Source organism: Mesoplodon mirus (assembly GCF_964341445.2).
Source record: "Mesoplodon mirus genome assembly, chromosome: 3".
In the NCBI taxonomy this organism is placed as follows: domain Eukaryota; kingdom Metazoa; phylum Chordata; class Mammalia; order Artiodactyla; family Ziphiidae; genus Mesoplodon; species Mesoplodon mirus.
This window is the reverse complement of record NC_138978.1, coordinates 107,487,525-107,515,157: the sequence shown is the minus strand read 5'-3', so window position 1 is coordinate 107,515,157 and position 27,633 is coordinate 107,487,525. Positions and strand designations below refer to the sequence as shown.

The following is a 27,633-nucleotide window of genomic DNA, read 5'->3' as shown; positions in this document are numbered from 1 at the left end:
GTTCAAAAAAGAAAATTCAGTGTTAGTTTATTCTTTTACCTAAGAGAATCAGAAGTAGCTTGTAGCCAAAACTACTTCCATATTCTTTTGTTTTTCAAGCTCTAGTTAGTATCTTTCTTCTAATAATACAGTTGAAGTTTATTCAAGTGAAAAGAAACAAGCCTGATTGTCACTGTTTTATCAATCTCTTGATGGTTCACTGTTATTTATTATATGAGTCCAACTTCAGCAAAATTTACAGTGCTCTTTAACATTTGGTACCTCCCTATCTCTTCCAGCTTTGTCTTCTTTTCCTTAGCCCTGAAAATGACAGGTGGCCTCAGAACTGTGTACTTTTGTACATTCAGATTTTTCCCCCCAGTGAAAGCTCTTACCTTCCTCCCAAGTTTGTTTACCTGGAAAGCTCTTACTCATCCTTTAACATCCAGTGCAGATGTCAACTCCTGTATGAGGGGAGGAAAGGACAGACACATACTTTCACCTAGGTGTATCATGGTGTGTTTGCTTGCTACTTGTTCATATGAATACAGCAAGACATTTCTAGAAACAGGATTCTGAAATATTTATTTTGAGTTGATAAAAGAAATAAAAGTGTGCAGGGTTAAATTTTATGAATTAAAATTTTGTGAGTTATGATACTTGTTGACCTTTCTGCCAAATGCCTTCTTATTTGCTGACATAATTAAACTCTGGGTCAGAAGATCTTTTCTTCCTCACAATGTAAGCTTATGTCAAAAGGGTTAGCATGGAAATCTCATATTCCTGCTTCATCTGTACAGATTAAACAAACTATTTCATTTTGGACATAGAGAAATTATGGTATAGGAAATAAATCAAATGTTGTTCCTTCAGTGTTTCTTCAATGAAGGAATAGTCTTTGCTCACCTATGTAACAGTAGAACCTCTTTTAAAAGCCTTTTAAATTAAAATACTCACATGCTTTTGTGCTGTTTAATTATCGTACAAGTTATAATGTGCTAGACTTTACATTGTAGGCAGTTTTTTTTGCTTTAAAAATATTCTTAAAACATAAAATGATTTGTTTTGTTATGTGTATTTTACTACAATAAAAAATTCTTAGTACACAAAATAAAATCCTCATTAGCCAGCTGTTCTGTATAACAACAATCCCCCTGTTGCTCTAAATTTTGCCTTCTAATTCTCTCAATTTTTCCTTTACTTCTTGATCCCCTCCATTTAGCAAACTTTCCTTTTGTTAACAACTTCATAGCCTTTCCTCCTATATTTACCTTAACCGAGACCTTCACTGAAGGCCCAAACATCTAGATGCTCATAGGCTTCCTCTTCATCTCAATTTCTGCTTTTACTTTAATGATTTGTGTCCACATAGACAATTATAACTTTGTACCTTGAACTTCTCATTTCCAGTGATCTTTTCTTGACTTTGCCTTAGCTAGGCATTCAGTTTTTAGGTTAAACCATGGATGTTACTTTATATGGCTCCAGTTAAACTTTCAAATCACCAAAGATGCTGATCTCTGTGACAGAGTCCATTGTTCAAGTTTGCTTATTCAGCTATACCAATTAGTACCATACCCTGATAACTCATCTGAGCTACTGTCTTAGAGTTCTAGCTAGTCTTCCCCATCTCTCTTCTTCAGATCTTTTATATTTCTGTCTGATGATTTTCCTGGAATGTAAGTCTGATTATTACATCTTGGTTGGAATTCTTCAAGGGTTTCCTATTACTGAAAAACGAAAATCCAAAAATTAGCAAGGTATACCCAGCTCTTCACAGTCTGGTTCTGGATTTTATTATTGTCTCACATTCTGATCTTTTCACGGCTTTCTCTAGGTATGTTGAAGTATTTGTTGTTCTCCAAATATGCCTCTTCAGTTAGCATAGGATAATTCTGTTCTGACTTCTCTGTGAAGCATTCCTTGGTGTTGAGGCAGATTTAGACACTGTGTTCCTTTTTTTTTTAATACATCTTTATTGATGTATAATTGCTTTACAGTGTTGTGTTAGTTTCTGCTGTACAACAAAGTGAATCAGCTATATGTATACATATATCCCCATATCCCCTCCCTCTTGAGCCTCCCGCCCAACCTCCCTATCCCACCCCTCTAGGTTGTCACAAAGTGCCAAGCTGATCTCCCTGTGCTATGTGGCTGCTTCCCACTAGCTATCTGTTTTACATTTGGTAGTGTATATATGTCCATGCCACTCTCTCACTTCGTTCCAGCTTACCCTTCACTGTCCCCGTGTCCTCAAGTCCATTCTCTACGTCTGCATCTTTATTCCTGTCCTGCCCCTAGGATCATCAGTATCGTTTTTCTAGATTCCATATATATGCATTAGCATACAGTATTTGTTTTTCTCTTTCTGACTTACTTCACTCTGTATGACAGACTCTAGGTCCATCCACCTCACTACAAATAACTTAATTTCGTTCCTTTTTATGGCTGAGTACTATTTCATTGTATATATGTGCCACATCTTCTTTATCCATTCATCTGTCGATGGACACTTAGGTTGCTTCCATGTCCTGGCTATTGTAAATATTACTGTAATGAACATTGTGGTACATGACTCTTTTTGAATTATGGTTTTCTCAAGGTATATGCCCAGTAGTGGGATTGCTGGGTCGTATGGTAGTTCTGTTTTTAGTTTTTTAAGGAATCTCCATACTGTTCTCCATAGTGGCAGTATCCATTTACATTCCCACTAATGGTGCAGGAGGGTTCCCTTTCCTCCACACCCTCTCCAGCATTTATCATTTGTAGATTTTTTGGTGATAGCCATTCTGACCGGTGTGAGGTGATACCTCATTGTGGTGTTAATTTGCATTTCTCTAATGATTAGTGATGTTAAGCATCTTTTCATGTGTTTGTTGGCAATCTGTATGTCTTCCTTGGAGAAATGTCTATTTATGTCTTCCGCCCATTTTTGTATTGGTTTGTTTGTTTTTTTGATACTGAGGTGCATGAGCTGCTTGTATATTCTGGAGATTAATCCTTTGTCAGTTGCTTCATTTGAAAATATTTTCTTCTATTCTGAGGGTTGTTTTTTCATCTTGTTTATGGTTTCCTTTGCTGTGTAAAAGCTTTAAAGTTTCATTAGGTCCCATTAATTTATTTTTGTTTTTATTTCCATTTCTCTAGGAGGTGGGTCAAAAGATCTTGCTGTGATTTATGTCATAGAGTGTTCTGCCTATGTTTTCCATTAAGAGTTTTATAGTGTCTGGTTTTACATTTAGGTCTTTAATCCATTTTGAGCTTATTTTTGTGTATGGTGTTAGAGAGTGTTCTAATTTCATTCTTTTACATGTAGCTGTCCAGTTTTCCCAGCACCACTTATTGAAGAGGCTGTCTTTTCTCCATTGTATATTCTTGCCTCCTTTATCAAAGATAAGGTGACCACCTGTGTGTGGGTGTATATCTGGGCTTTCTATCCTGTTCCATTGATCTATATTTCTGTTTTTGTGCCAGTACCCTACTGTCTTGATTACTGTAGCTTTGTAGTATAGTCTGAAGTCAGGGAGCCTGATTCCTCCAGCTCTGTTTTTCTTTCTCAAGATTGCTTTGGCTCTTCGGGGTCTTTTGTGTTTTCATACAAATTGTAAAAAATTTTTGTTCTAGTTCTGTGAAAAATGCCATTGCTAATTTGATAGGGATCACATTGAATCTGTAGGTTGTTTTGGGTGTATAGTCATGGTATATCTCTCCATCTATTTGTATTGTCTTTGATTTATTTCATCATAGACACTGTGTTCTTATTGCAGACTATGTACGCCTCCAGTATAGCTCATTTCACAGTGTAGTATCATTTCATATTTGTGCCTATTTATTATGAAAATATGAACAATAATGGATTTTTTTTTACCCATGTATCCCTAGCATATAGAAGAAGCCCTAAAATGCTTGTTGACTTAATGAGCAATTTACACAGAGGTAATAAAACTAGCAAAGAAAACCTTTCTGCCTTCCTAGCAAACAAAGAACTGTAGTCTTGTACTGTCTAATTTTCACTATTATAATATTAGCAAATCTTAACATATACCACTTTGTTGACAAAATTAAAATAAAACTCTGGTGTTGGTCATATTTTTAATTGATATAACCCTTTTGGAAAAGTTTGACAATATTTACAGTCTAGAACTGAAAAATTATTTCAAGTGGTAATTGCGAAGACAAGATAAAGTCAGGTGCAGAGTTGCACATACATTGTGACTGAAAAGACTAAGGAACTAGATATTACAATAGTAGCAGCGATTTTATGTTGTTGGAACTGTGGGTGGTTTTCCCACCTTTGAAAGTATTTTGTACAATGTGGTTGTATTTTATGATTTAAAATGTATACAGCTTACACCAGTATTTAGATTTTTATAAAAATGCAATCCTGAATCAAAACTCTAATTTAAGAGCACTTGAACAGTTTTGAGTAATTTTTTTGGTCTTAATAGTGGCTTCACAGTGTCGGGTTAAGAGGGAAAGGGGATTGGTAGTTAAAAGTTGCTGGTAACATAGGGGATGTGTGGCCAGCATAGAATGTTGATCATTTAAGTAAAGATTCAAGATTGACTCATGCAGCAGTTTTTCATTTCCAAATCGTAATCGTAAATTTTCCATTTTAAATGTAATTTTTGTTTTTGTTTTAAAGGTATCAATTTTTAGAAGAAGCTTTTCAAAACCAGAAAGGTGCAATTGAGAATCTACTGGCTAAGCTTCTTGAGAAGAAGAATTATGTTCATTTTGCAGCTACTCAGGTGCAGAATAGGTAAGTGTGTTTCCTTAAAACTATAATTTTAGTTTAAGGATTATTAAACACGATGGGTCCAGTTTAAATTGTTTTTCTTCTGTATTAAGCATATATAATAAACACTGTTTTGGAGGGGTAAATGATATGTTTGAGTTTGGATTATGATCATTGTTAATTAAAGAGAATTTAATTGCTTCAAATTTTGAATACTCTTTTAGGATACATCTTTGACTATTTTATAATTAATATGACTCTACTCTAGTCTTTGTCAGCTTTAGTTAAATGTAGAAAAACCAATTAATATGTAGAGAGTTGAATTATAAAATTTTAACTAGAGACTGTGTGGAAGACAGGAGAGAGTATGAACAGTGGTGGACAAATTAATTTTCCATCTGTAAAACAAGCATTAAAAACAGTACTTATCTTAGTGGTATTATTATGAGAACACAGTTTCTGGCATATAGTAAACCCTCAAATTGTAGCTTTTGTTATTTTTATCAATAACACTATCAGCTTTTAAAAATCCTGTTTTCGTTCGTTTCTGAATAAACTAAATTTATTGATAAAGCAAGGAGGACTGGGACTTCTCTGGCTGTCCAGTGGTTAAGACTCCATGCTTCCACTGCAGGGGGCACGGGTTCAATCTCTGGTCAGGGAACTAAGATCCTGCATGCCGCAAAGTGGGACTAAGTTCCATAGTGAGTAAGTTAAGAAGATTAGGACTCTTAAAGGAGTCCTTAAAGACAAACACTTGGAGCTGGCATAATTAAAACCCATATGTTCCTAGAGGTATGAATAGGGTTGATACGTGTTTATTCTTCAGATTCACAAATATTGAGACTTGTAGAGTATTAAAATTAATTTATGATGATTTAAAATGACACATAGTAAATACTCAAAAAGTATTGAAGATGAATGAATGAATAGTACATTGTATATTATTGATACATTATAAAATAGTACATTAGATATTAGTAAGAATTTATAACTTTCATCTTAAAAAGTGATACCAAAGGAAAATAAAGGCTCCTCAGAGGTTGTAGTTAATATGTAAATATATAGATATACACTAGTCATGGTTAGTTCTCGTGGATACGTCAGGATGTTTTTTATATTGCTGATATATTGTAGATGATATTGGAGAGGATAACTGTCTTCTTATAAATTACAGATGGATGTCCTTTCCAGAGGAAGGATAGTGAGATAATTCATATGGCAATCCAATATTTTTATACGTATATTTTGTATATATGTTCCTGAATCTGTGTAGAGAAGTGAAGTTTACAAGATTGCCAAGGGTTGGGGAGATTATTTCATCTCCAGAAAGCTTAAAAAAAAAAGTATTAAAGTAATAAAATGTCTATAGTTCTCCTGTTAGATTCTTCGATGACCTTTCTCCATTTTTTAATGTACATTCATTTTTTTTGCTGCCTTCACAGTTGAACATATACATGCTTAAATCCAGGGGAGTTTGCTTTCAGCATGCTTAATGGTTTCAACCTTTGGCTAAATCGTTTTAAGGTCATGTGTTCTTACCACTAGTGATCAGCATTCTAATTTTTAAAAATGTCTTCCACTCATTTTAATAAGATAAGGACAAAATTGAATAAAATTTTTAAATCAGTGCCTGAAGTACAAAGGAGGGAAAACTACATTTTTGACCCGGTGTATTCAAGTTATTCAAATTTGAATTTGGTAAATGAAAGGCAGTTTTAGCAGTTGAAAGTGTCAGTTATAGTTTGTACAGAAGTAGAATGTATAAAAGTTTAAAGTTACCATCTTATGGTTGTTTAACATTTTATGTAGTTATATTAGTAGAATTCTTCTCTTCCTATTTTATAAATAGCAAGGTATTGGCTATTTCATATTTACAGCCAAAACTTTCATAACTACATGGGAGCTTATACCTGTTTCTAAAACATCTAACAGCTGTTTTTAAAAAAAGTAATGAAAATATTTTATTCCCTTAACCGTATACAGTAGGAAATCATTTTGAGAAAAACCTGTGGAAGAGGAGTGTATCTGAATTCACATTTGAAGTAGTTTTAGTGAAACTAAATGCATCTAAGCTTCCTCTTGTTTCAAAAGATAATAGTAGTGTTGGTTGCAACATTTTTTTTTGCACATTGGTTCTGTTTAATCTTAATGCTTCTCAAGAACAATGTGCCATATTTGAAACTAACCAGCAATCACTGATGTCAGTTGTTTGTGTATCACATTCACGTCATAGAAACTAAAGGAGATTGCCATCTAAATTAATAAACTGTCCTTTATGAACTTAATTTAAAATTAATAAATATTTAATCCATTCTTTGTCTACATACATAACTTGTTTGGACCAAATTGAGTGGTCAGGTCTGCCAAAACATAAGTTGTACATTTGACAAAGGTTTAATTTTAGTTACTTGGTTAAGTGCCCAGTTGGATGAATTTCTGTAACAGTTGGTAATTCAGAGACATAGGATAAGTCTATAACCTAATGATGCATTTCTCTTATTCAGGATAAAAGAAGTAAATGAGACTAACAAACGAGTAGAACAGGAAATTAAAGTGGCCATTTTCACCCTTATCAATGAAATTAATAAGAAAGGAAAATCTCTGTTACAGCAGCTAGAGGTATGATTCAAAGCCAAAATAAAACAAAAACTGCTTCTCTTGCTCTTTAGCTGTTTTTTAATGTTTATTGAAAGCTCTTTTAGGTTGGTTGGGGGTGGGTATGAAAGTAAAGTCAATTAAAAAAATTTTTTTGTGTGTTTTTTGTTGGAAAATAGGCCTTTTTCAAGTTAGTTACTTTGCAACCCAATTTAACACTTAAGATGTATCAGTTAGGAGATAGTGTTGTTCTCTTAGGAATGAAAGAATTATTACTCAAATGTGATATAAATGAAGACAAAGCTGACCTGCCACATTCTCTCTTCTCCTCCCCACAAGATAGGTTCTCAATTTAACTTTTACATATGAATGTATATTGGGAGTCTTACTGACTCATGTGTGTTCTTCACTTTATTTTTTAAATGTTCCATAGTTTTGCTTAAAATGCTGCTCATTTTGAAACTTAAACTTTAAATTTACTCATAATTTTGTTATATTAGGTCTTTGTGTTGTATATTGAGAGTAATATGTGAATGTAAATTTCTAGATGAGAATCCAGTCAATTTGTGAAATCTAAATTAAGTTTTAATCAAAGACTCTACTGACCATAGTTGGCTGGTTCTCAAAATTTTGTGCTTTTAAGTTGGCTTAGATGATACGGGGTTATGTTTAAAGCACCATTGAATAGTAACAATTTAAATTACATGAATATTTGATTATTTAACTTTTAATTACTATTAACCTCAAATTTTTCGTAGATTTTTTTTCTGTTCCATTCCTTCATAGAAAATTGTTGAAATACTAGGCACAGTTACATATAAATAAAATAAATGTCAACAGAGAATTATTTCTGAATTTCTGTCTTTTGAAATACATCTTGCCATTGAGACACAATTGTGAAATTAAAAGTACTCTCACACATATTGTTAAATTTTGAGGTCTCTTGTGACTGTTGTATATCCAGCTGAGTTGCAGTTAACCCTAATAGATTTTTGTTTTCAGAAGGACCTTGTAAATGGAGAGCATGAGCAAGCAATTATTTTTGATACCTTTTAACTTACAGTAAATACATTTTAATTATAGGTCTAAAGTAATGTTCTGAAACCATTTCAAGAACTTTTGAATTAAAAAGATGCCTCTTAATGCTAAAATATACACAAATACCTACTGATAAATCTGCCACATATTTCTAACATGCTAATGATTTAAGCAGTAGATGTCTTCTAGTGCACTGTGTTTCTAAACTTTGTAAGATAGAGGTTTTCCTAAAAGCTTTATACAAGGGATGATTTCCAGGGAAGTTGTAAATGAAACTTCTGTCATTTGAATATTTTTATCCATTGATTTACATTATAAAATGAGTAACTTATTTCCTTAGGGAAAAAATTGTTCAGTAAACCCAGTTGAGTCATTTTTGTAAGAAAGTGGTTAAGAACGAAGAGGCAAGTTGTTCAGTATGCTGAATGTCAAAGGACATAGGACATCACCTGTCCCTTCTGGGAATTTTTGTTCCCAGAAAGCAGTTTATTTTTCCTTTGCAGCACTTTCCTCAAATTGGTCTTTCCTTCCACCCTCACTTACTCCCTTGTTCTTTATGAACTTTTGTCATATAAGAAGCTTCCCTAGCTCTACTCTTAGAGCTCTGGAATTCATCTTTCTCCTTTTGCCTTAAATGTTGAAAATAAGAGATTTTAACTTCAGCCTCATGCCATGCACCACAAAATTTTCTTTGGCCTGAGAAGTGTGTTAGGCTTATATAAAATTATTTCTAAAGGTCAGCTCATATGTCATAGGCTCTATATATTAGATTAGCCTAATACTATTTTTAACAAAGGCTCTTCATCTTCTGAAGGAAAGGGGAGATATCACTAACATTAATTTCTGTATGTGGAATGTCTATTTTGGACGACTATAGAACTAAGTTTTGGTCCCACTTTTGTTAGTGACTTTTTCCTTGATCATAGACTCATTAAATAATGAGGAGCTTATTAAGTTCTCCCATTTTTAAAAAGAAATACAGGTATTGTGTTCACTTGCAATAGAAATTATGAGTTGATTTTTTTATACAGAATTCTTCAGTGAACCTCTTGTTCTGTTTCAGAATGTTACAAAAGAAAGACAGATGAAGTTACTACAGCAACAGAATGACATCACAGGCCTTTCCCGGCAAGTGAAGCATGTTATGAACTTTACAAACTGGGCAATTGCTAGTGGTAGCAGCACGGCACTACTGTACAGCAAGCGACTGGTGAGACACATAGTATCTTATTTTTCTTGAAATTGACTTTATTAAGATATTATTTACATTCAGTGAATTGCACCTGTTTAAAGTATAGATTTTGAATTTTAGTAAAAGTTATCACCATCACCTCAAAATACAGAAAATTTCCGTCACCCACAAAAGTTTTCTTATTTTTCTCTGTCCCTGGCCTTAGGCAACCATTAGTCTGATGTCTCTCATTTCCTAGAATTTCATATAAATGGAATCATACAGTAAGTCTTGAGTCAATCATAGGTTTTGGAGATACCTAGTAGTATAATGTAGTTTATCACCAGAAATGGCAGAAATTCAAGCATGTGCCTTCGATTGCTAATATCGTTTTTTAAACACTGATACTGTCTCATCTGAGATGGACACTGTGGGGCTGCATGAGCTTTCATGTCTTTATCTTGTATGTTTTCTCAAGTGATATTTAATTTTAAGACTAATACGAATTTTTTCCCTTTTAGATTACTTTTCAATTGCGCCATATTTTGAAAGCACGGTGTGATCCTGTCCCTGCTGCTAATGGAGCAATACGTTTCCATTGTGATCCCACCTTCTGGGCAAAGAACGTAGTCAATTTAGGTGAGAAATAATTCGTTTTATGGCTATAACTTGGAACACTGAATTAGGAGGAGAAAGCATCTACAACAAATTTTAGATACTTAAAAGTTTTTAAACTTCATTCTAACATGTAAACTTTTTGGAAAATTTGTTCTTCATTGGAAACTTACTTCAGCTATGTTCATTACATCTTTAAGTATATATAATTATATATATACTTTAAGAATGTTGAGGGTCTCCTTTGTATAGTTTTTTAAATTACATATCATTTCTAACTTTTTCCCCACATCTTTTAAAGTTGATATTGAGTGTTACATATCAGAAACTTACCAAATGGGTCTTTAGTCTTTGGAAGAATTTCTTACATGCTTAATAGCTTATGTATTAATTGTACAAAATTGCCCACTTGAGGAGGACCTCCATCCAGTATGCTGATGTGTCCGAATGCCATGTTCTGAGGAATGTTTGAAAGATAAGAGTAGCTCTTTTCACATGGAAGACAAATGGACTTTGCTTTCGTTACTCCACAGTGTGGACCGAAGGGCCTTAAGTTACAGATAGACATACAAAACCAGCTCAATTTAAAGTAAAAGAAAACCCCCCAAAAGTAACCAACAATTAGAGCTGTCTATAGATTGATTAAACTCATTTTCAGAATAGTCAAGTCCTCACCATTGGAAGCTGTAAAAGCAGAAGTGGCTGGCCTTTTGTAAAAAAAATGTAATCTTTGTGTATATTCATTTGCTATACCTTTAGATCAGGCATCGGCAAACTATTTTTGTGTGACGTGGTACCTAAGTTTGGTTTTTACATTTTAAAGGGTTGTAAAAGCAAACAAGTAAAAAACAAAGGGTATACGACAGATTTTATGTGGCCTGCAAAGCCTAAAGTATCTGGCTCATTACAGGAAAAAGGTTTGCCAACTCTACCTTAGATCAAACCTTACTAAAATTTGCCTTCTATACCTAGAAAGTACCTGGCTCTATAAAAAGGAAGGAGAATTTGTCATCTCCAAGGGTATAAGTAGTTGAAAACATTCAGCATTTCCACAGAAGACAGTTTTGTAGCAATATAGTACTCTGCCCTGCACATTTTGACAATCCAAAGACAGGTGGAATCAGTATTAGCAATCTTGAGTATCCTTGAATCTTCTCAGGCTAGAGATGATTTAGATTGCCTAGATGGGCCTCCTCTAATACTGTCTCTTTCAGCTCTTTAATTTTCTGAACATCTGTGTCAAAAATAAGGGCAGATAATATATTATTCTGAGTAATCAAAAGTCAATTAATTGGCTTTGGACTATATTAGGTTTCTGATCTTCATCATCTTTAAACCTAGCTCCCATCCCTGCTGTGCTGTTGGAAACTTTGAGTGGTGATAGTTGTCAGAGGAAAGGGGAAAATATAATGATTAACCCACAAAGTAGATGTTAGTTGATTACATGCAAATTATTCTCATTTTTTAAATCCTTCAGGTAATCTAGTAATAGAGAGTAAACCAGCTCCTGGTTATACTCCTAATGTTGTAGTTGGGCAAGTTCCACCAGGGACAAACCACATTAGTAAAACCCCTGGACAGATTAACTTAGCACAGCTTCGACTCCAGCACATGCAACAACAAGTGTATGCACAGAAACATCAGCAGTTGCAACAGATGAGGATGCAGCAGCCACCTGCACCTGTACCAACAACAACAGCAACAACACAGCAGCACCCTAGACAAGCAGCCCCTCAGATGTTACAACAACAGGCGAGTATTATTACATCACTGCACTATTGGTATAAATTATGAAGACCTTGAGACTACACTCTGTCCTATATAGATGAGTTACACATTTCAAAGTTACTGATGGGGGCGGAGGTCAAAGGTCAGTTTAAACATTTGCCTTGGGTATGGCGGGGATGTGGGGGAGGTGTGAGGAAGGACAAGAAGTAAATACTTACGATGGGAAACAAAATTAACTCACTAGTACTGTGGAGGTATACACATTTTTATGCCTCTATACCAGATCTTTTTTGTTTAAACGTGTGGTTTTGGGCCAAAGAGCCATGTTGTTCCCTCCTAAGATCTGACATGTTCTTTAGGCTTTTGTTCAAATCATTTCCATCCCTGTATCTTTCCTGCTCCCTCCCATCCAAATCAAAAATATTAATCCAGGGTTGATTAAGTTAATGCTGATAGGCTTTAAAACATATATACTGAGAGAAGGAGATTGGGGCAAGAGATGAGGAAAATGACTTACACTTTTTACTTTATGCCCTTCTATCCTGACAAAATTATTATCATAACGTTTTATAATTGAAAGATAAATTTATAAATATTATTACATAAATGCAATTTCTGCCTTTTGCAGCCTCCAAGATTGATCAGTGTGCAAGCAATGCAAAGAGGCAACATGAACTGTGGAGCTTTCCAAGCCCATCAGATGAGATTGGCTCAGAACGCTGCCCGAATACCAGGGATACCCAGGCACAGTGGCCCTCAGTATTCCATGATGCAGCCACACCTCCAAAGACAAGTATGCCTAGAGTTCCATTTGTAAGAATCATATAATTTTAAAACTAAAAGACAACAGTTTTCTTAATCAGTTGTGGGGTGGAGGGAGGGGTGGTCATTGATACGTTTGAGAATTTGATTAATGCTGTGTAACTTCTTGTCCCAGAAAAATATACATACAATTTTTATTAAATTATTTTTTCACATCTTTATTGGATAATTGCTTTACAATGTTGTGTTAGTTTCTGCTGTACAACACAGTGAATCAGCTATATGTATACATATATCTCCATATCCCATCCTCTTGAGCCTCCCTCCCACCCTCCCTATCCCACCCCTCTAAGTGGTCACAAAGCACTGAGCTGATCTCCCTGTGCTATGCAGCTGCTTCCCACTAGCCATCCATTTTGCATTTGGTAGTGTATATATGTCAGTGCTACTCTCTCACTTCATCCCAGCTTCCCCCCCGCAACCCTGATGTGTCCTCAACTCCATTCTCTATATCTGCATCTTTATTCCTGCCCTGACACTAGGTTCGTCAGTACCGTTTTTTTTAGATTCCATATGTATGCGTTAGCATATGCTATTTGTTTTTCTCTTTCTGACTTACTTCACTCTGTACAACAGATTCATACAGACTTCATCCACCTCACTACCTCACTACAAATAACTCAATTTCGTTCCTTTTTATGGCTAACTAATATTCCATTGTGTGTGTGTGCCACATCTTCTTTATCTGTTCATCTGTCGATGGACACTTAGGTTGCTTCCATGTCCTGGCTATTGTAAATAGTGCTGCAGTGAACATTGTGGTACATGACTCTTTTTCAATTATGGTTTTGTCAGGGTATATGCCCAGTAGTTGGATTGCTGGGTCATATGGTAGTTCTGTTCTTCGTTTTTTAAGGAATCTCCATACTCTTCTCCATAGTGGCTGTATCTATTTACATTCCCGTCAGCAGTACAGGAGGGTTCCCTTTTCTCCACATCCTCCCCAGCATTTATTGTTTGTAGATTTTTTGATGATGGCCATTCTAACCAGTGTGAGGTGATACCTCATTGTGGTTTTGATTTGCATTTCTCTAATGATTAGTGATGTTGAGCATCTTTTCATGTGTTTGTTGGCAATCTGTATGTCTTCTTTGGAGAAATGTCTAACTTTTTATTAAATTTTAAGAGTTTCTTTGATGTCATTAAACCCATTGTATACTTTGGGTTGAGAATCTCTGATCTAGTCCAACTGATTCATTTTACAGAAGTGAAAAACAAAGGAGCTTGTTATGTACCCACAATCATAAGAGACAATGGTAGAATTAAGATTAAAACTTTAATTTCCTAAAATTGTTCCTCTGCTCTTTTAATGTGACATTTTGACTTTGTTTTTTTCTCTTCACTCAGTATTGTTCCTTTTAGGATGGATATACCTACTCTTAAAAATAAGTGTGTTTAGAGGCATGTTTTCTAATCTTTGCTTGAATAGTAGATTATATTTGTATAGGAGGTAGATTATAAATATGAGGCTACTTTTGCATAGGATTTCTAGTTATATAAAAAATAAAGGTCATTTTATAATTGTCAGAGTGATGTTTCTCAAAGCATGATTTAAAGACCATCAGAATGACTGGGGAACCATGTCTGAAATAGATTCTGAACCATATCCACTGAATCAAAATTTCCAGGAGGGGAGTACTCATAAATATGTGAACTTTTACTGACTCAGATCGATCTGCACACTGAAGTCCTAGATCAGCGATCCTTCAACTTTTTGGCCCAGTTACCTCCAGAAAGACTTTTGAAAAATACACACTCCCTCACATTTGAAGGTTGACGTTTAAAACTTCCATTACAAGTTTAAGTTTAAGTAGTTGCAAAGGACATACTGTTTAGCATATTGTAAATATTGACATTATAAAGTAAAACCCTTACATTATTCTTGTAAGTGGATCCACTGGAGTCCCAAATACAGAGGCAAGTTCTTTTTTGAAAGTCAAAATTATATACTCCCTTTTCCCTATGGACTTGAATTTCTGTTCTACTTTTACAGAATTTTATCTTAATATATTTAAGATACAGATTTAAGATATTCCCAAGTTTGATAGACTTGTGAATCAGTTTGTTGCAATTTTCTGCTGGAAAGATGTCTGTTGCAATTTGAAAATTCTTAAATTTCCAGTTTATAATGCAGTTATTAAACTTTAAAACTTTTTCTTTAGACCAAATTTTCATTACAATTATTCCCATACAGTTGTTTAAACAAATATTTACATGGTTTAAGATTATTAGGAAACAAAAATAAAATTCTTTTAGATATACATTTCTTTATTAGATACATGAAGGCTTTCCCCTTCCTTCATTTATGCATGTTTGTATGTCTGTTACCTTGTACTGTTAGAGTAAGTCAGAATTCGACGCCGATTTTTATTACTAGTTTTTGTTGTTGTTGTTGTTTTTATGTGATGCTCAGGAAACTTGTTCACAAAAATTTGTATCTGGGAATTCAAAACGATTTTTAAAATCTTTTTTTATCAGTTGACAACTTCTTCAGGTCTTTCTTTGTTTTTGTTGATCACCAAGTATCAGAACCCACTCAAAGATTACCCGGGTTTCAGAGCCAGGCACTTTGTCAGCAACTTGACACCTTTATTTTCAACTGTACCTTTGTCTGTCTCTTCAGAAGATTTTTTTGTTTGTTTTGTTTTTCACCCTGGGGCAATATGCTAGATAAGATTGGGAATGAGTTAAAGATGTGTTGTTTTGTATTTTGTTTTTGGAGGAGAAGGGCAGTTGTGAAAGAAGTAGTTGGAAAAAAGAACTCACAAACCATGGCACATTTTTAGGTAAATTGGGTTTTCTTCAGGAAAAAAGTATATATGAAGGTCGACTACCTAGACTTTAATTTCCTTAAAAGTATTCACATATCCATGTACCCCTTAGTGTACTTGGAAAGCCTTCAAGTATTACCAGGGGGCAGGTACACCCTTTGGAAAGGTGCAGAAGCTACATAATTGGATTAACCAACCATCTCAGAACATTGTCCTTAGACTTTTGGGCCCCTACAAAAGTCACTGAATGTTAGAATTTTAAGTTTTTAAATACTTCAGATGATTTATATGTGTATAGTAATTTATTTCCCAAAGATTTTAATCTGTGTACTATCTTAAATGATCCTCATAACACTCCTCATAAAGACAGGTATCCATTTTCATTCATCATTATCCACATTTCTCAATTACCAAGATTGTGATTTGGCCTAAAGTCACATAGTATTAAGAGTCAGGAATTGATACCAACGTTTCCATTTGTAAATTCATTGTTCTTTCTACCATATCAGTTACATAATACACAATTATACAATTAATTATTTTTATTTTAAAAAAGACAAAAGTGTCAAAGTGAAATATAGGCTGAACAGTGGCTTTCCTGGTCTGATGTTTGGAAACCTTAGGGGCTTCCAGATCATCTATTTATATATAGATCTTTGTTATGAAGTAAAACCATATCACCAGTCTGACAGGGTACAATTATTGGCAAGTCTATTTTTTTCTAAATACTACACAAAAATAAATAGAAAAATGATAAGTTTGAATTTTATTTTTCCTGCATAAGTTTGAGAGGGCCTACTTCTTTGTCTCTCAGCCAGAGGTATCAAACTCTGAACTTGTATATCCTTCCTAAACTGAAACTTGTTGTCAAGGTATTGTTCATATTTGGATATCCTGGCAGATCAAGTAATGATAACATCTTTTTTCCTAACAGCACTCAAACCCAGGGCATGCTGGACCCTTTCCTGTTGTGTCGGTGCACAACAACCCAGTCAATCCAACCAGCCCTACTACAGCTACTATGGCAAATGCAAATCGAGGTCCCACCAGCCCATCTGTTACAGCAATAGAACTAATTCCTTCAGTTACCAATCCAGAAAACCTTCCGTCGCTGCCAGATATTCCACCCATACAGGTCTGTATTTAAGTTGAGTGAGAGATTTAAAACCTTGTGTTAATTAGGGACTTAGAGTATATATTTCTGGTTGTTTTTGTTTTTTTAAATTCAGGAGCAATATTTTTTTTGAAATTTCCAAAAAGTAGAGTATAAATAATTTGAATTTTAAAAAGTTATGTGTGCTAAAACTAACACTCCTCAGTATTTTAAAGCTACAGAGTGTCAGCTTTGCTGATCTTTCTGTCATCTGCCAGCAGGCAAACTTTGTGTTAAATGAAGCACTTCTGATGTAGGTTTAGATCCAGAGAGGAGACCCAGTACCAAAACACAGTTAAATTTTTGTCAGTCTTCTATTAGGTGCAAAAGGGATAGTCAACCCTGGGTACAAACAGGTTGTACTGAGAAAGGAAGAGATTGGAAGGTCTAGATATTAGGCATGTGGCGGAGGGGGTGGTGTTTACTGAGAGAGGAAGTAATAATGAGGAGTAGAAGATGGAATGGGAAGGGCCTCTGAGCTGTCTTGTCCCTTTCACCTGTAGCGTTTTCCTGAAGAAAAATATCATTCAGTGCCTTCTGAAATTTCATAAATTCATTTGAATTAGAAGCATTTTTTTTTAAATGTAAATATAAAACTTGAAGGTTGTACTGGGTCATTTCAAGCATTGTATGAGTTATTCAGAGTCAGGGGTCACCATGGGAACAAGGAGCAGTGAAATTACTAAGACACTAGGACCCGTGACTCTCTACTCTTCGTTGCGGTGCGCAGGCTTCTCACTGCGGTGGCTTCTCTTGTTGAGGAGCACGGGCTCTAGGTTCGCGGGCTTCAGTAGTTGGTGGCACATGTGGGCTTCAGTAGTTGTGGCACACGGGCTTACTTGCTCTGTGGTATGTGAGATCTTCCCGGACCAGGGATCGAACACGTGTCCCCTGCATTGGCAGGCGGATTCTTAACCACTGTGCCACCAGGGAAGCCTCTGTAGTGGTGTTGAGAGTACTGGACTACTATATAGAATGGAAAATTTTGGAAAATATCAATAAAAAGTAAAATTTATAAGTTGTAAGCTTATAATTTATAAACTTTCAGTTTAATGCTTGAAATCATCTTATATGATATATAATATCCCTATTTCATGGAAGAGAGTAAGAGTGGTTAGTGACTTTCTCAGTGTCACCCAGTAAATGGGTAAGTTGGAATTCAAAGCCTAGCTCCTGATTACTGAACTGAGAAAGTCCAGTTCTCTCCCCACTTCTGTCCATAGAGATAGCAAGGAGGTGGTTTGAGATCATAGGCCTGGAAAGGTAGAGTATTAAGGGCCTTTGGGCAACCAGAGAGAGGTAGGTACAGTATTAAAGGAGTCATTTAAGTTTTACTAAGCACTCATGCTAAAGTGCCTGGACATTGAAGATAAAAAGAAACAAGACTTTGTTCCAATTCTTAAGAAACTTTCAAATGGAAAAGAAAGGTTGCTCATGTCAAACTTAACATAATCTGCTAGGGCCACTCCCACAGAGAGCAGACAGAGGAAGGATGGATGCTCCACATCTTTGAAAATCTGGGCATCATAAGGGAAATGGGTCATTATTAGATTTTCCTTGTCATCTTTTCCCAGAAGAACTTTGAAATCAAGACAAGAGGCTCCAGAATATATCCCCTCCCATCTTTAGTTTTTTAAAGTGGGGTAGAAGGAGCAGAATCCATACCTTCTCTTATGAACCGTCTCTTCCTTGCAGACATAATGCCTAACCTTATTTTTATTTACTGATTTATTAAAGTATTGACTGCTTTAAAAAACTGAGATATAATTCACATACCCATAAAATCCAACTTTAAAAAATGTACATACAATTCAGTCAGTGGTTCTTAGTACATTCACAAGATTGTGCAGCTATCACCACTGACTAATCCAGAACATTTTCATCACCCCAAAAGAAACTACCCATTTGCAGTCCACTCTCCATTTCCCTCTTTCCCAACCCTTGGAAATCACAAATTTACTTTGTTTTTATGGATTTGCCTATTCTGGACATTTTGTATGAATGGAATGATGCAATATATGGCCTTTTGTGTCTGGCTTCTTTATCTTAGCATAATGTTTATCAGGTCCAAACACGTTGAAGCATGTATCAGTACTTAATTCCTTCTTATGGCTGAATATTCCGTTCTGTGAATATACCACATTTGTTCTTCCATCCATCAGTTGATGAGTTTCCACTTCTTGGCTATTAGGAATAATGCTGCTATGAACTTCTGTGTGTAAGTTTTTGTGAACTTGTAGGTTACCAGTTCTCTATGTAAATTTCTAGGAGTGGAATTTCAGGGTCATATTGTATGTTTAAGTTTTTGAGGAACTGCCAAACTCTTTTCCACAGTGGGTGCACCATGTTACATTCCCACCAACAGTGTCAGTGTATGAGGATTTCAGTTTTTCCACATCCTTGCCAACGCTCGTTATTGTCACCTGCTTTTAAGAGCAATTAGAGGTGGGTACCACAAAAGTACAACCACAGTAAGAAGTAGTTAACCATATTAATCAAAACTAGAAAGGGAAGCAAACCTGTCATCTCTTGAAGAATCATCTACTTTTTCTCCTATCCTGTAGTTTCCATGGTATAGGGAAAAGAAAAGAATCCTGGGGGAGGTTACACAGCAAGCAGACAAAGTAGCATTAACTATGCAACGCAGACAGGAAATAAATACAAAGCAATTTCAGGTATTTGTTGATATATCTTAATACTGATCATTACAGCTATCCAGTATAGAGTAGAAGTTGATTTAAAGAGAATTCTCTCAACTTGAATTATTTTGTATTTCACTCTACTATCCATCTCCAGTGGAGTTATAATATGTGGTAGTAATTTTGACCTTGAGGGGATATATGATGAACCTAAATACTTTTTCAGTAGCTAAATGAATATTAGAATCTGTTCAGATTAGATTATAATTAATAGATATAGTATTCTAATATATTAAATTCTTTGTAAACAATTTTCTGTATTTGGAAAATATGTACTTAATTTATCTGGATACTATACTGGATAATACGAAGTCTTGGGAAAACAATGTGCATCTTTCAGATATTCACATGTAAATTTAAATGTTATAGAATACCCATTTCTGTACTGTGTCCCCAGTACTGGCTGTCTTCCATCTTTACCAATATGATAGGTAAAAATGATGTTTGGTTATTTTATTTATATTTCTTTTATTCATGTGGTTTGTTATCTTTTCTCAGGTTCACTGATTATTTGAATTTTTTTGTGGATTGTCTTTTTCCTTTGAATTCATAGAAATTATTTATATAATACTTACCTATTCCATGCAGTTATTTAGGGATGCTTAAAAAACATTGGTTCAATGAATATGTGAATTAATATTTTTCCCGTTAGACTTCTAACTTTATTTATAGTGACTCTTCATCCATGTCTGGTGAAATATCGAGGTAAATACTTAAGCTAGCATTTCCATGTTGGTGCTGTAGTGGCATCAGGGAAGCCCTTTTATGTACTTGGCGGTTTGCCTCTTCCTAATCTTTCCACTCTTCTAGCCTTAGGATTGTCTCTCTGGCCAGAGATATAAATCGCAGGTGGGAGAGAATAAAAGGAGTGGGAGTGGGAGTAGAAGTAGGTAACTTGTGACTTTCATGTCTGTTTTGAATCATCCTCTCCTCCTTTATGTTTAGGTGAGATATAGCGCAAATTTTATCTGTGGCCCATGTTAGGAACTGCCCCTCTTCACAAATCCTCTAATTAACTCTAGTTGCAGCTAGGGATTTTCCTGTAGTTACAGCTTACAAGTGAATCCTTGGCCAGTAGCTCTGACCACTGAGCAGGCGCAACTCCTAATATCTCTTAATCGTCCCTCTAGCTAGCCCATGGCAAACTCTCACCTTTAGCCTTTTATGTCTTTGAGATGAGGTTTTTAAAGGGCTTTTCTGAGAAAGGCCTGTTTACCTTTTTTTAAATTGAGGTATAATTGACATGTAACATATATTATTTTCAGTTGTTCAACATAGTAATTTGATATTTGTGTACATTGCAAAATGATTATCACAGGAATTCTAGTTAACATCAGTCACCATACATAGTGTAAAAATTTTGTGTGTATGAGATGAGGGCTTTGAAGATTTTCTCTCTTAGCAACTTTCAGATATATAGTAGAGTATTAATTATAGTCATCATGCTGTACATTACCTCTCTATGATTTATTTTATAACTAGAAGTTTGTACCTTTTGATTCCTTTCACCCATTTCACCCACCTACCAACTCTGGCAACCACAGATCTGTCTCTCTATTTACAAGCTTGATTCTATGTTTGTTTGTTTGTTTGTTTGTTTGTTTTTAAATTCCACATATAACTGAGATCATATGGTATTTGTCTTTCTCTGACTTATCTCACTTAGCTCAATGCCTTCAGGTCCATCCATATTGTCACAAGTGACAAGGTTTCCTTTTTTTTATGGCTAATATTCCATTGTGTATATAGATATAGCACATATTCTTTATTCATTCATCTGTAGCTTTATCTGTTCATCTGTTGATGGACACTTAGGTTGCTTCCATAACTTTGTTATTATAAATAATGTTGCAGTGAACATGGGGGTGCATATATATTTCAAATTTGTGTTTTGGGGGACTTCCCTGGTGGTCCAGTGGTTAAGACTCTGTACTTCCACTGCAGGGGGCATGGGTTCGATCTTTGGTCTGGGAACTAAGATCCTGCATGCCGTGCAGTGCAGCCAAAAACATAAATAAAATTTTTTTTTAAGTTAGTGTTTTTGTTTCTTTTTTTTTTCTTCATATAAATAACTAGGAGTGGAATTGCTGGATCATATGATAGTTCTATTTTTAATTTTTAAAGAAATTTCTATACTGTTTTCCATAGTGGATGTACCAATTTACATTACCACTACAGTGCACAAGGTTCCTTTTTCTCTACATCATTACCAACACTTGTTATCTCTTGTCTTTTTAATAGCCATTCTAACTGGGGTGAGGTGATAGCTTGTCGTGGTTTTGATTTGCATTTCCCTGATGATTAATGATGTTGTGCACCTTTGCATGTACCTGCTGGTCATCTCTATGTCTTCTTTGGAAAAATGTCTATTCAGGTGCTCTGTCCAATTTTTTTTTTTTTTTTTTTTTTTTGGCTGTGTTGGGTCTTAGTTGTGGCACACAGGATCTTTCGTTGTGGTGCAGGTTCTTCGTTGTGGCATGCAGGCTTCTCTCTAGTTGTGGCTTGCGGGTTTTCTCTCTCTAGTTGTGGCATGCAGGCTCCAGGGCATGTGGGCTCTGTGCTTGTGTTGCTCAGGGTCCAGAGTGTGAGGGCTCTGTAGTTTGCAGCATGCCCGGTCTCTCGTTGAGGTGCATGAGCTCAGTGGTTGTGTCGTGCAGGCTTAGTTGCTTCGCACACGTGGGATCTTAGTTCCCCGGCCAGGGATCGAACCTGCGTCCCCTGCAGTGGAAGGTGGATTCTCTACCACTGGACCACCAGGGAAGTCCCTCTGCCCAATTTTTAATTGGATTGTTTGAGGGTTTTTTTGTTTTGTTTTTTTGGCTGTGCCTTGCAGCATGCAGGATCTTAGTTCCCCAGCCAGGGGTCGAATCCACACCCTCTGCAGTGGAAGCATGGAGTCTTAACCACTGGACTCCAGGGAAGTCCCTGGATTGTTTGATTTTTTGCTATTGAGTTGTATGAGTTCTTTATGTATTTTGGATATTAACCCTTTATCAGATATATGATTTGTGAATATTTTCTCTCATTCAGTAAGCTTCCTTTTCATTTTGTTGATGGTTTCCTTGCTGTGCAAAAGCTCTTTAGTTTGATGTAGTCCCACTTGTTTATTTTTGCTTTTGGAATCAGATCCAAAAGATGATTGCCAAAATCAACATCCAGGAGCTTACTGCCTATGTTTTCTTATAGAAGTTTTATGGTTTCAGGTCTTACATTTCAGTTCTTTAATCCCTTTTGTGTTGATTTCTGTGTATGGTGTAAGATAGTAGTCTGATTCCATTCTTTTGCATGTGGCTGTCCAGTTTTCCAACTGTCCAACGTTGTTTATTGAAGAGACTGTCCTTTCCCCTTTGTATATTCTTGGCTCCTTTGTCTAAAATTAACTGACCATATAGGTGTAGGTTTATCTCTGGCCTCTTTATTTTGTTCCATTGATCTGTATGTCTGGTTTTATGCCAACACAATACTGTTTTGATTACTGTAGCTTTGTAATATAGTTTGATATCCTGGCCTGCGATGCCTCCAGCTTTCTTCTTTCTCAAGATTTCTTTGGCTATTTGGTTTTTTTGTGGTTCCACAGAAATTGTAGGATTGTTCTATTTCTGTGAAAAATACCATTGGAATTTTGATAGGGATTGCATTGAATTTGTAGATTGCTTTGGGTATTATGGACATTTTAATAATATTAATTCTTCTAATCCATGAGCCCAGAGTATCTTTACATTTATTTGTGTCTTCTTCAGTTTCTTTTATCAGTGTTTCACAGTTTTCAGTGTAGATGTCTTTGACCTCCTTGGTTAAATTTATTTCTGGGTAGTTTATGCTTTTTCATGTGATTTTAAACGGGATTGTTTTCTTTTTTTCTTTCTCTTTTTCTGTGTGTGTGTGTGTGTGTGTGTGTGTGTGTGTGATGTGCTTTATTTGGCCACACCACATGGCTTGCAGAATCTCATTTCCCTGACCAGGGGTTGAACCTGGGCCTGGTAGTGAAAGCCTGGCATCCTAACAACTAGGCCACCAGGGAACTCTCCTGGGATTGTTTTTGTAATTTCTCTTTCTGATAGTTCATTATTAGTATATAGAAATGCAGCAGATTTTCATATATTGATTTTGTGTCTTGCAACTTTACTGAATTCATTTATTCTTACAGTTTTTTGGTGGAGTCTTTAGGATTTTCTATATATAATATCATGTCATCTGCAAACAGTGACAGTTTGATTTCTTTTTTTCCAATTTGGATGCCTTTTATTTCTTTTTCTTGTCTAATTCTCTGGCTAGGACTTCTAATACTATGTTGAATAAAAGTGGTGAGAGTGGGCATCCTTGTCTTGTTCCTGATCTTACAGGAGAAGCTTTCACTTCTTCAGCTTTTCACTGTTAGGTGTGATGTTAGCTGTGGGCATATCATAAATGGCCCTTATTATATTGAGGTACATTCCCTCTGTACCCACTTTTTTGATAAGGTCAACTTATATTTATGATGAAAACAATTTACTTTAGGAGAGTCCTCCCTTGCCTGTAATGTGTTGTGAGCTGCTTTATTCTGATCATTTTTATATCAATCCAATCCTCCCTTGGTTTGTGTCTATAGTTTTCTTCAGAGTTTCTACTTTCATGCCATTCTTTCCTGTTTTATAGCCTTGAAAATCAGTGTGATTTTGAGAGGAGAGTGAGAAGTAAATGTATATGTTCAGCTTTCTGTTTTTTTGTTTGTTTGTTTTAAATATTTATTTATTTATTTAATTTTTGACTGCATTGGGTCTTAGTTGGGCATGTGGGATCTTCCGTTGTGGTTCGCGGGCTTCTCTCTAGTTGTGGCGCTTGGGCTCCAGAGTGCACTCGCTCAGTACTTGCGTCACGCAGGCTCTCTAGTTGTGGCACGTGGGCTCCAGAGCTCATGGGCTCTGTAGTCGCGGTGTGCAGGCTTAGTTGCCACATGCCATGTGGGATCTTAGTTCCCCAACCAGGTATCGACTGGCGTCCTCTGTATTGCAAGACGGATTCTTAACCACTGGACCACTCAGGAAGTCCCCAGTTTTCTGTTTTGAATGAGAAGTAGATTTGCCTTAAAAGTAATCTTGCCTCTAGTAGAAGATTAAAAGAGGCAGGTGTGGGTAAAAGTAGATCAGTAAGCAAGAAGATTAGCAGTTACTTAAGTAAGAATAGTTTAACTATCTCTGATATGGAATAGTATAAAATTTTTCTTAAGGTAATTTTCATAATTAAGTAGTGTTTGTTACTATTTCTTACATAAATATTTTCTCATTTCATCATCACAGTTCTTCACTGTGGGAAGGATGTTTAAAAACAGGGGACTGATATTCAAATTGGGAACCAGCTCACAGTCACAGTGCGAGCTCCTCTGGCTTTAACCTTCTGCATATAAAGTGCGAAAAGGGCTCAGTTTTCCTGTTGACTGCTGGCTTTTTTGTGTGTAATAAGGGAACTTATATCCCAGGCTAAAGGCTTTCCGTTGAGTATACAGACTTTTCAAAGCACTTAAGTTAGGTACTGACATGATTCTGTACCTACTTAGTTGAATGATTCTGGCAGGACCATGGATACTGATACTAGGGGCAGGATGCTGAAAACAGGATCCTGCATCAACCTTGAAAAAAGGCAAAAATGTAAGTGTGTCAGAGGTATTTTCATAGTAAAACACAAAGGATTTAGTGGGTTATTGGGTTTTGTCTTGAGCTCCCAATCATTTACTGAAGCATATTAATTATAGCTATATTCACATAAACTGTATACTATTTGGGTCCTCGAGGGAGCATAAGGAAGCAACAATTAAGCCAAGTTTGATATAAGGTAATCTGTTTATTAGTAAACTGTGAGCATAAATGATTATACTAATGAAATTAATAACTTCTCTTTTTTAATCAAAGCATATTTATCTTTTTGTTCTTTTTCTTTAGTTGGAAGATGCTGGTTCAAGTAGTTTAGATAATCTACTAAGTAGATACATCTCAGGCAGTCACCTACCCCCACAGCCCACAAGCACCATGAATCCCTCCCCAGGACCCTCTGCCCTATCTCCAGGATCATCAGGTAAAGTCAACTGAGGTACTGTCTCATTTCTTTAACACCTTAAAAAAGTATCTCTCGGTATATGTATTAGGGTTCTCCAGAGAAATAGCACCAATAGGAGAGAGGTGTGTGTAGAGAGAGAGAGAGAGAAGACAGAGGTTAAGGAATTAATTGGTCCACTTGATTGTTAGGGCTGGCAATTCTGAAACCTGCAGGGCAGTTAGCAGGGTGGAGACAAAGGGAAGAATTGATGCTAGTCTTGAATTGAGGCAAAATTCCTTCTTGCTCTGGTGACCTCAGTCTTTTCTCTTAAGGTCTTCAATTAATTAGAGGCCCACTCTCATTATGTTTTACTCAGAGTCTACTGATTTAAGTGTCAGTGACATCTAAAAAATACCATTGCAGCAGCATCTGGATTGGTGTTTGGCCAAACAACTGGGTACCATATTCTAGCCAAGTTGAGACATATACTTAACCATTGCAGTAACATTTTTTTTTCCTGATCGTCCTAATTATTTTTCTTTCAATACTGCGGGCAAGCTTCAGCAAACTGAAATAATAATATATATCTGTAGTGTACACTGTTCAGAACTCTAATGTACCCCTCCCTCAACCCCCAGTTATATTCATGTTTTTTGCTGGATTTGTAGATGAATTTAATTTCTATGCCTTCTATTTTACAATACAGGTTGTCATTTGAAGAATTCTTTGGTTTAAATCCAAGTTTAAAACACTTTGTTAAATAATGAAAAAATTGAAAATTTGTTTAAAAAGCAAGAATTGAGGAAGGGCAAGTGAATTTTCAATTTGCAGTTAAAAACTTAAAATTTACTGGAAACTATTAAAATGTGACTAATCAGGTCCTGAGCTATAGACCTCTTCCAAAATCCCAGTTTTATTAACCCTATTACATGAATGAGTGATTAAAGCATCTCCAAATAGATTGACAGTGCAGAAGTGGTTATGGGATATATTCATGGTTTCTTACTGAAACATACCACCTCATTATTTCTACAGTAAGAGTAGTTCAGCTCTAAATGTGGGTTTTTCATGTGATGCATCATTAATACATTTTTTGCATCATATTATTTTTGAGGTTTAATATAAGTATTCCAGGACTTTTAAAAGGAAGAATAATTAATAGGAATCTAGGTAGATATTTACCAAATGCATGGGACAGCAAATAGCTTTCTCTTGATAACGGTAGTTTCCGTTGATTGAATAGTGGTGCTCTGAGAGGATTCTGAGAATGGTATCTGGGCTCAGCTGAGAGAAACTGATTGATAGCTGTGAACAATAACACATGAAATCCTTGACTTAGAGACTAAGACAAGGGCTGATTTCCAGGAATTGCTGAATTACCTTATGATACTTGAATTCTGTAATTAGTCGGTAGAATTCTGAATTTTCTTACCTGCATAGTTATTCATTTTGACTTATTATTTTTCAGGTTTATCCAATTCTCACACACCTGTGAGACCCCCTAGTACTTCTAGTACTGGTAGTCGAGGCAGGTGAGTATTTACATTATTAATAGCTTTATTTTTTCTTTTTATCAAGAAAAATTTCAAATACGTATTCTAAAAAGTAGATTATTATAATGAACTCCTGTATACTTTTCACCCATCTTCAACAATGATCAAGTTATGGCCAGTCTTATTTCTTCTATACTCCTACCCATTCCCCCCGTTCTAAATTATTTCGAGATAAATCTCAGACATTTTATCATTTTACTTGTGGTTTTTTCAGTATGTATCACTTAAAGGTAAGAATTTAAAAGTTTTATAACTATGGAACCATTATCACACCTAAAAAAATTTAATAGCTGACTCTCTAATAATCAGTAGAGCTGTAGTTAATTTTCAGATTTCCCAGTTTTTCTCATAAATGCTTTTTTTTAATTGTTTCTTTGAATCAGATTCAGATAGGCACTATACATTGCCATCAACCCATGTATCAAGGTCAAACTCAGTGTATTTGTTGAAGAAATGTATTGTTTTTCTTACAGAGTTTTCCTCATTTCCCCATCTTGTCATTTAAATACACTACCTTCTGTTTTTTTCTCTATATTGGTATTTAGATCAGGAGGTTTGATTAGATTCAGGTTTGATTTGAGGGAAAGGGGTAGGGAGAATACTTCATTGTGGTGATGTGTACTTCTTTCAGGGTCACAAAATGTCTGGTTGCTTTTGTTGATTCTTTTGTGATAACGCCCATTAATGATCATTGCCTTAGCTCTTTTTTTTTTTTTTACTAGTTTAAAAATGATATTTTAATTATTGTATCATACCTTC

At 35.5% G+C, this 27,633-nt stretch overlaps 1 protein-coding gene across 2 annotated transcripts in view; it reads left to right on the top strand.

Moving 5' to 3' along the window:
* Nucleotides 1–27,633, top strand: part of TRIM33 (tripartite motif containing 33) — a 141,834-nt gene that overhangs the window by 101,451 nt on the left and 12,750 nt on the right. For both annotated transcript variants that reach the window (XM_082615942.1, XM_082615941.1), the window contains exons 5-13: nt 4,625–4,741; nt 7,225–7,339; nt 9,417–9,563; nt 10,046–10,163; nt 11,617–11,891; nt 12,496–12,660; nt 16,395–16,595; nt 25,228–25,360; nt 26,790–26,853. In XM_082615942.1, the coding sequence (XP_082472068.1) occupies nt 4,625–4,741; nt 7,225–7,339; nt 9,417–9,563; nt 10,046–10,163; nt 11,617–11,891; nt 12,496–12,660; nt 16,395–16,595; nt 25,228–25,360; nt 26,790–26,853 (1,335 nt within the window). The remainder of the gene's footprint in view (nt 1–4,624; nt 4,742–7,224; nt 7,340–9,416; nt 9,564–10,045; nt 10,164–11,616; nt 11,892–12,495; nt 12,661–16,394; nt 16,596–25,227; nt 25,361–26,789; nt 26,854–27,633) is intronic.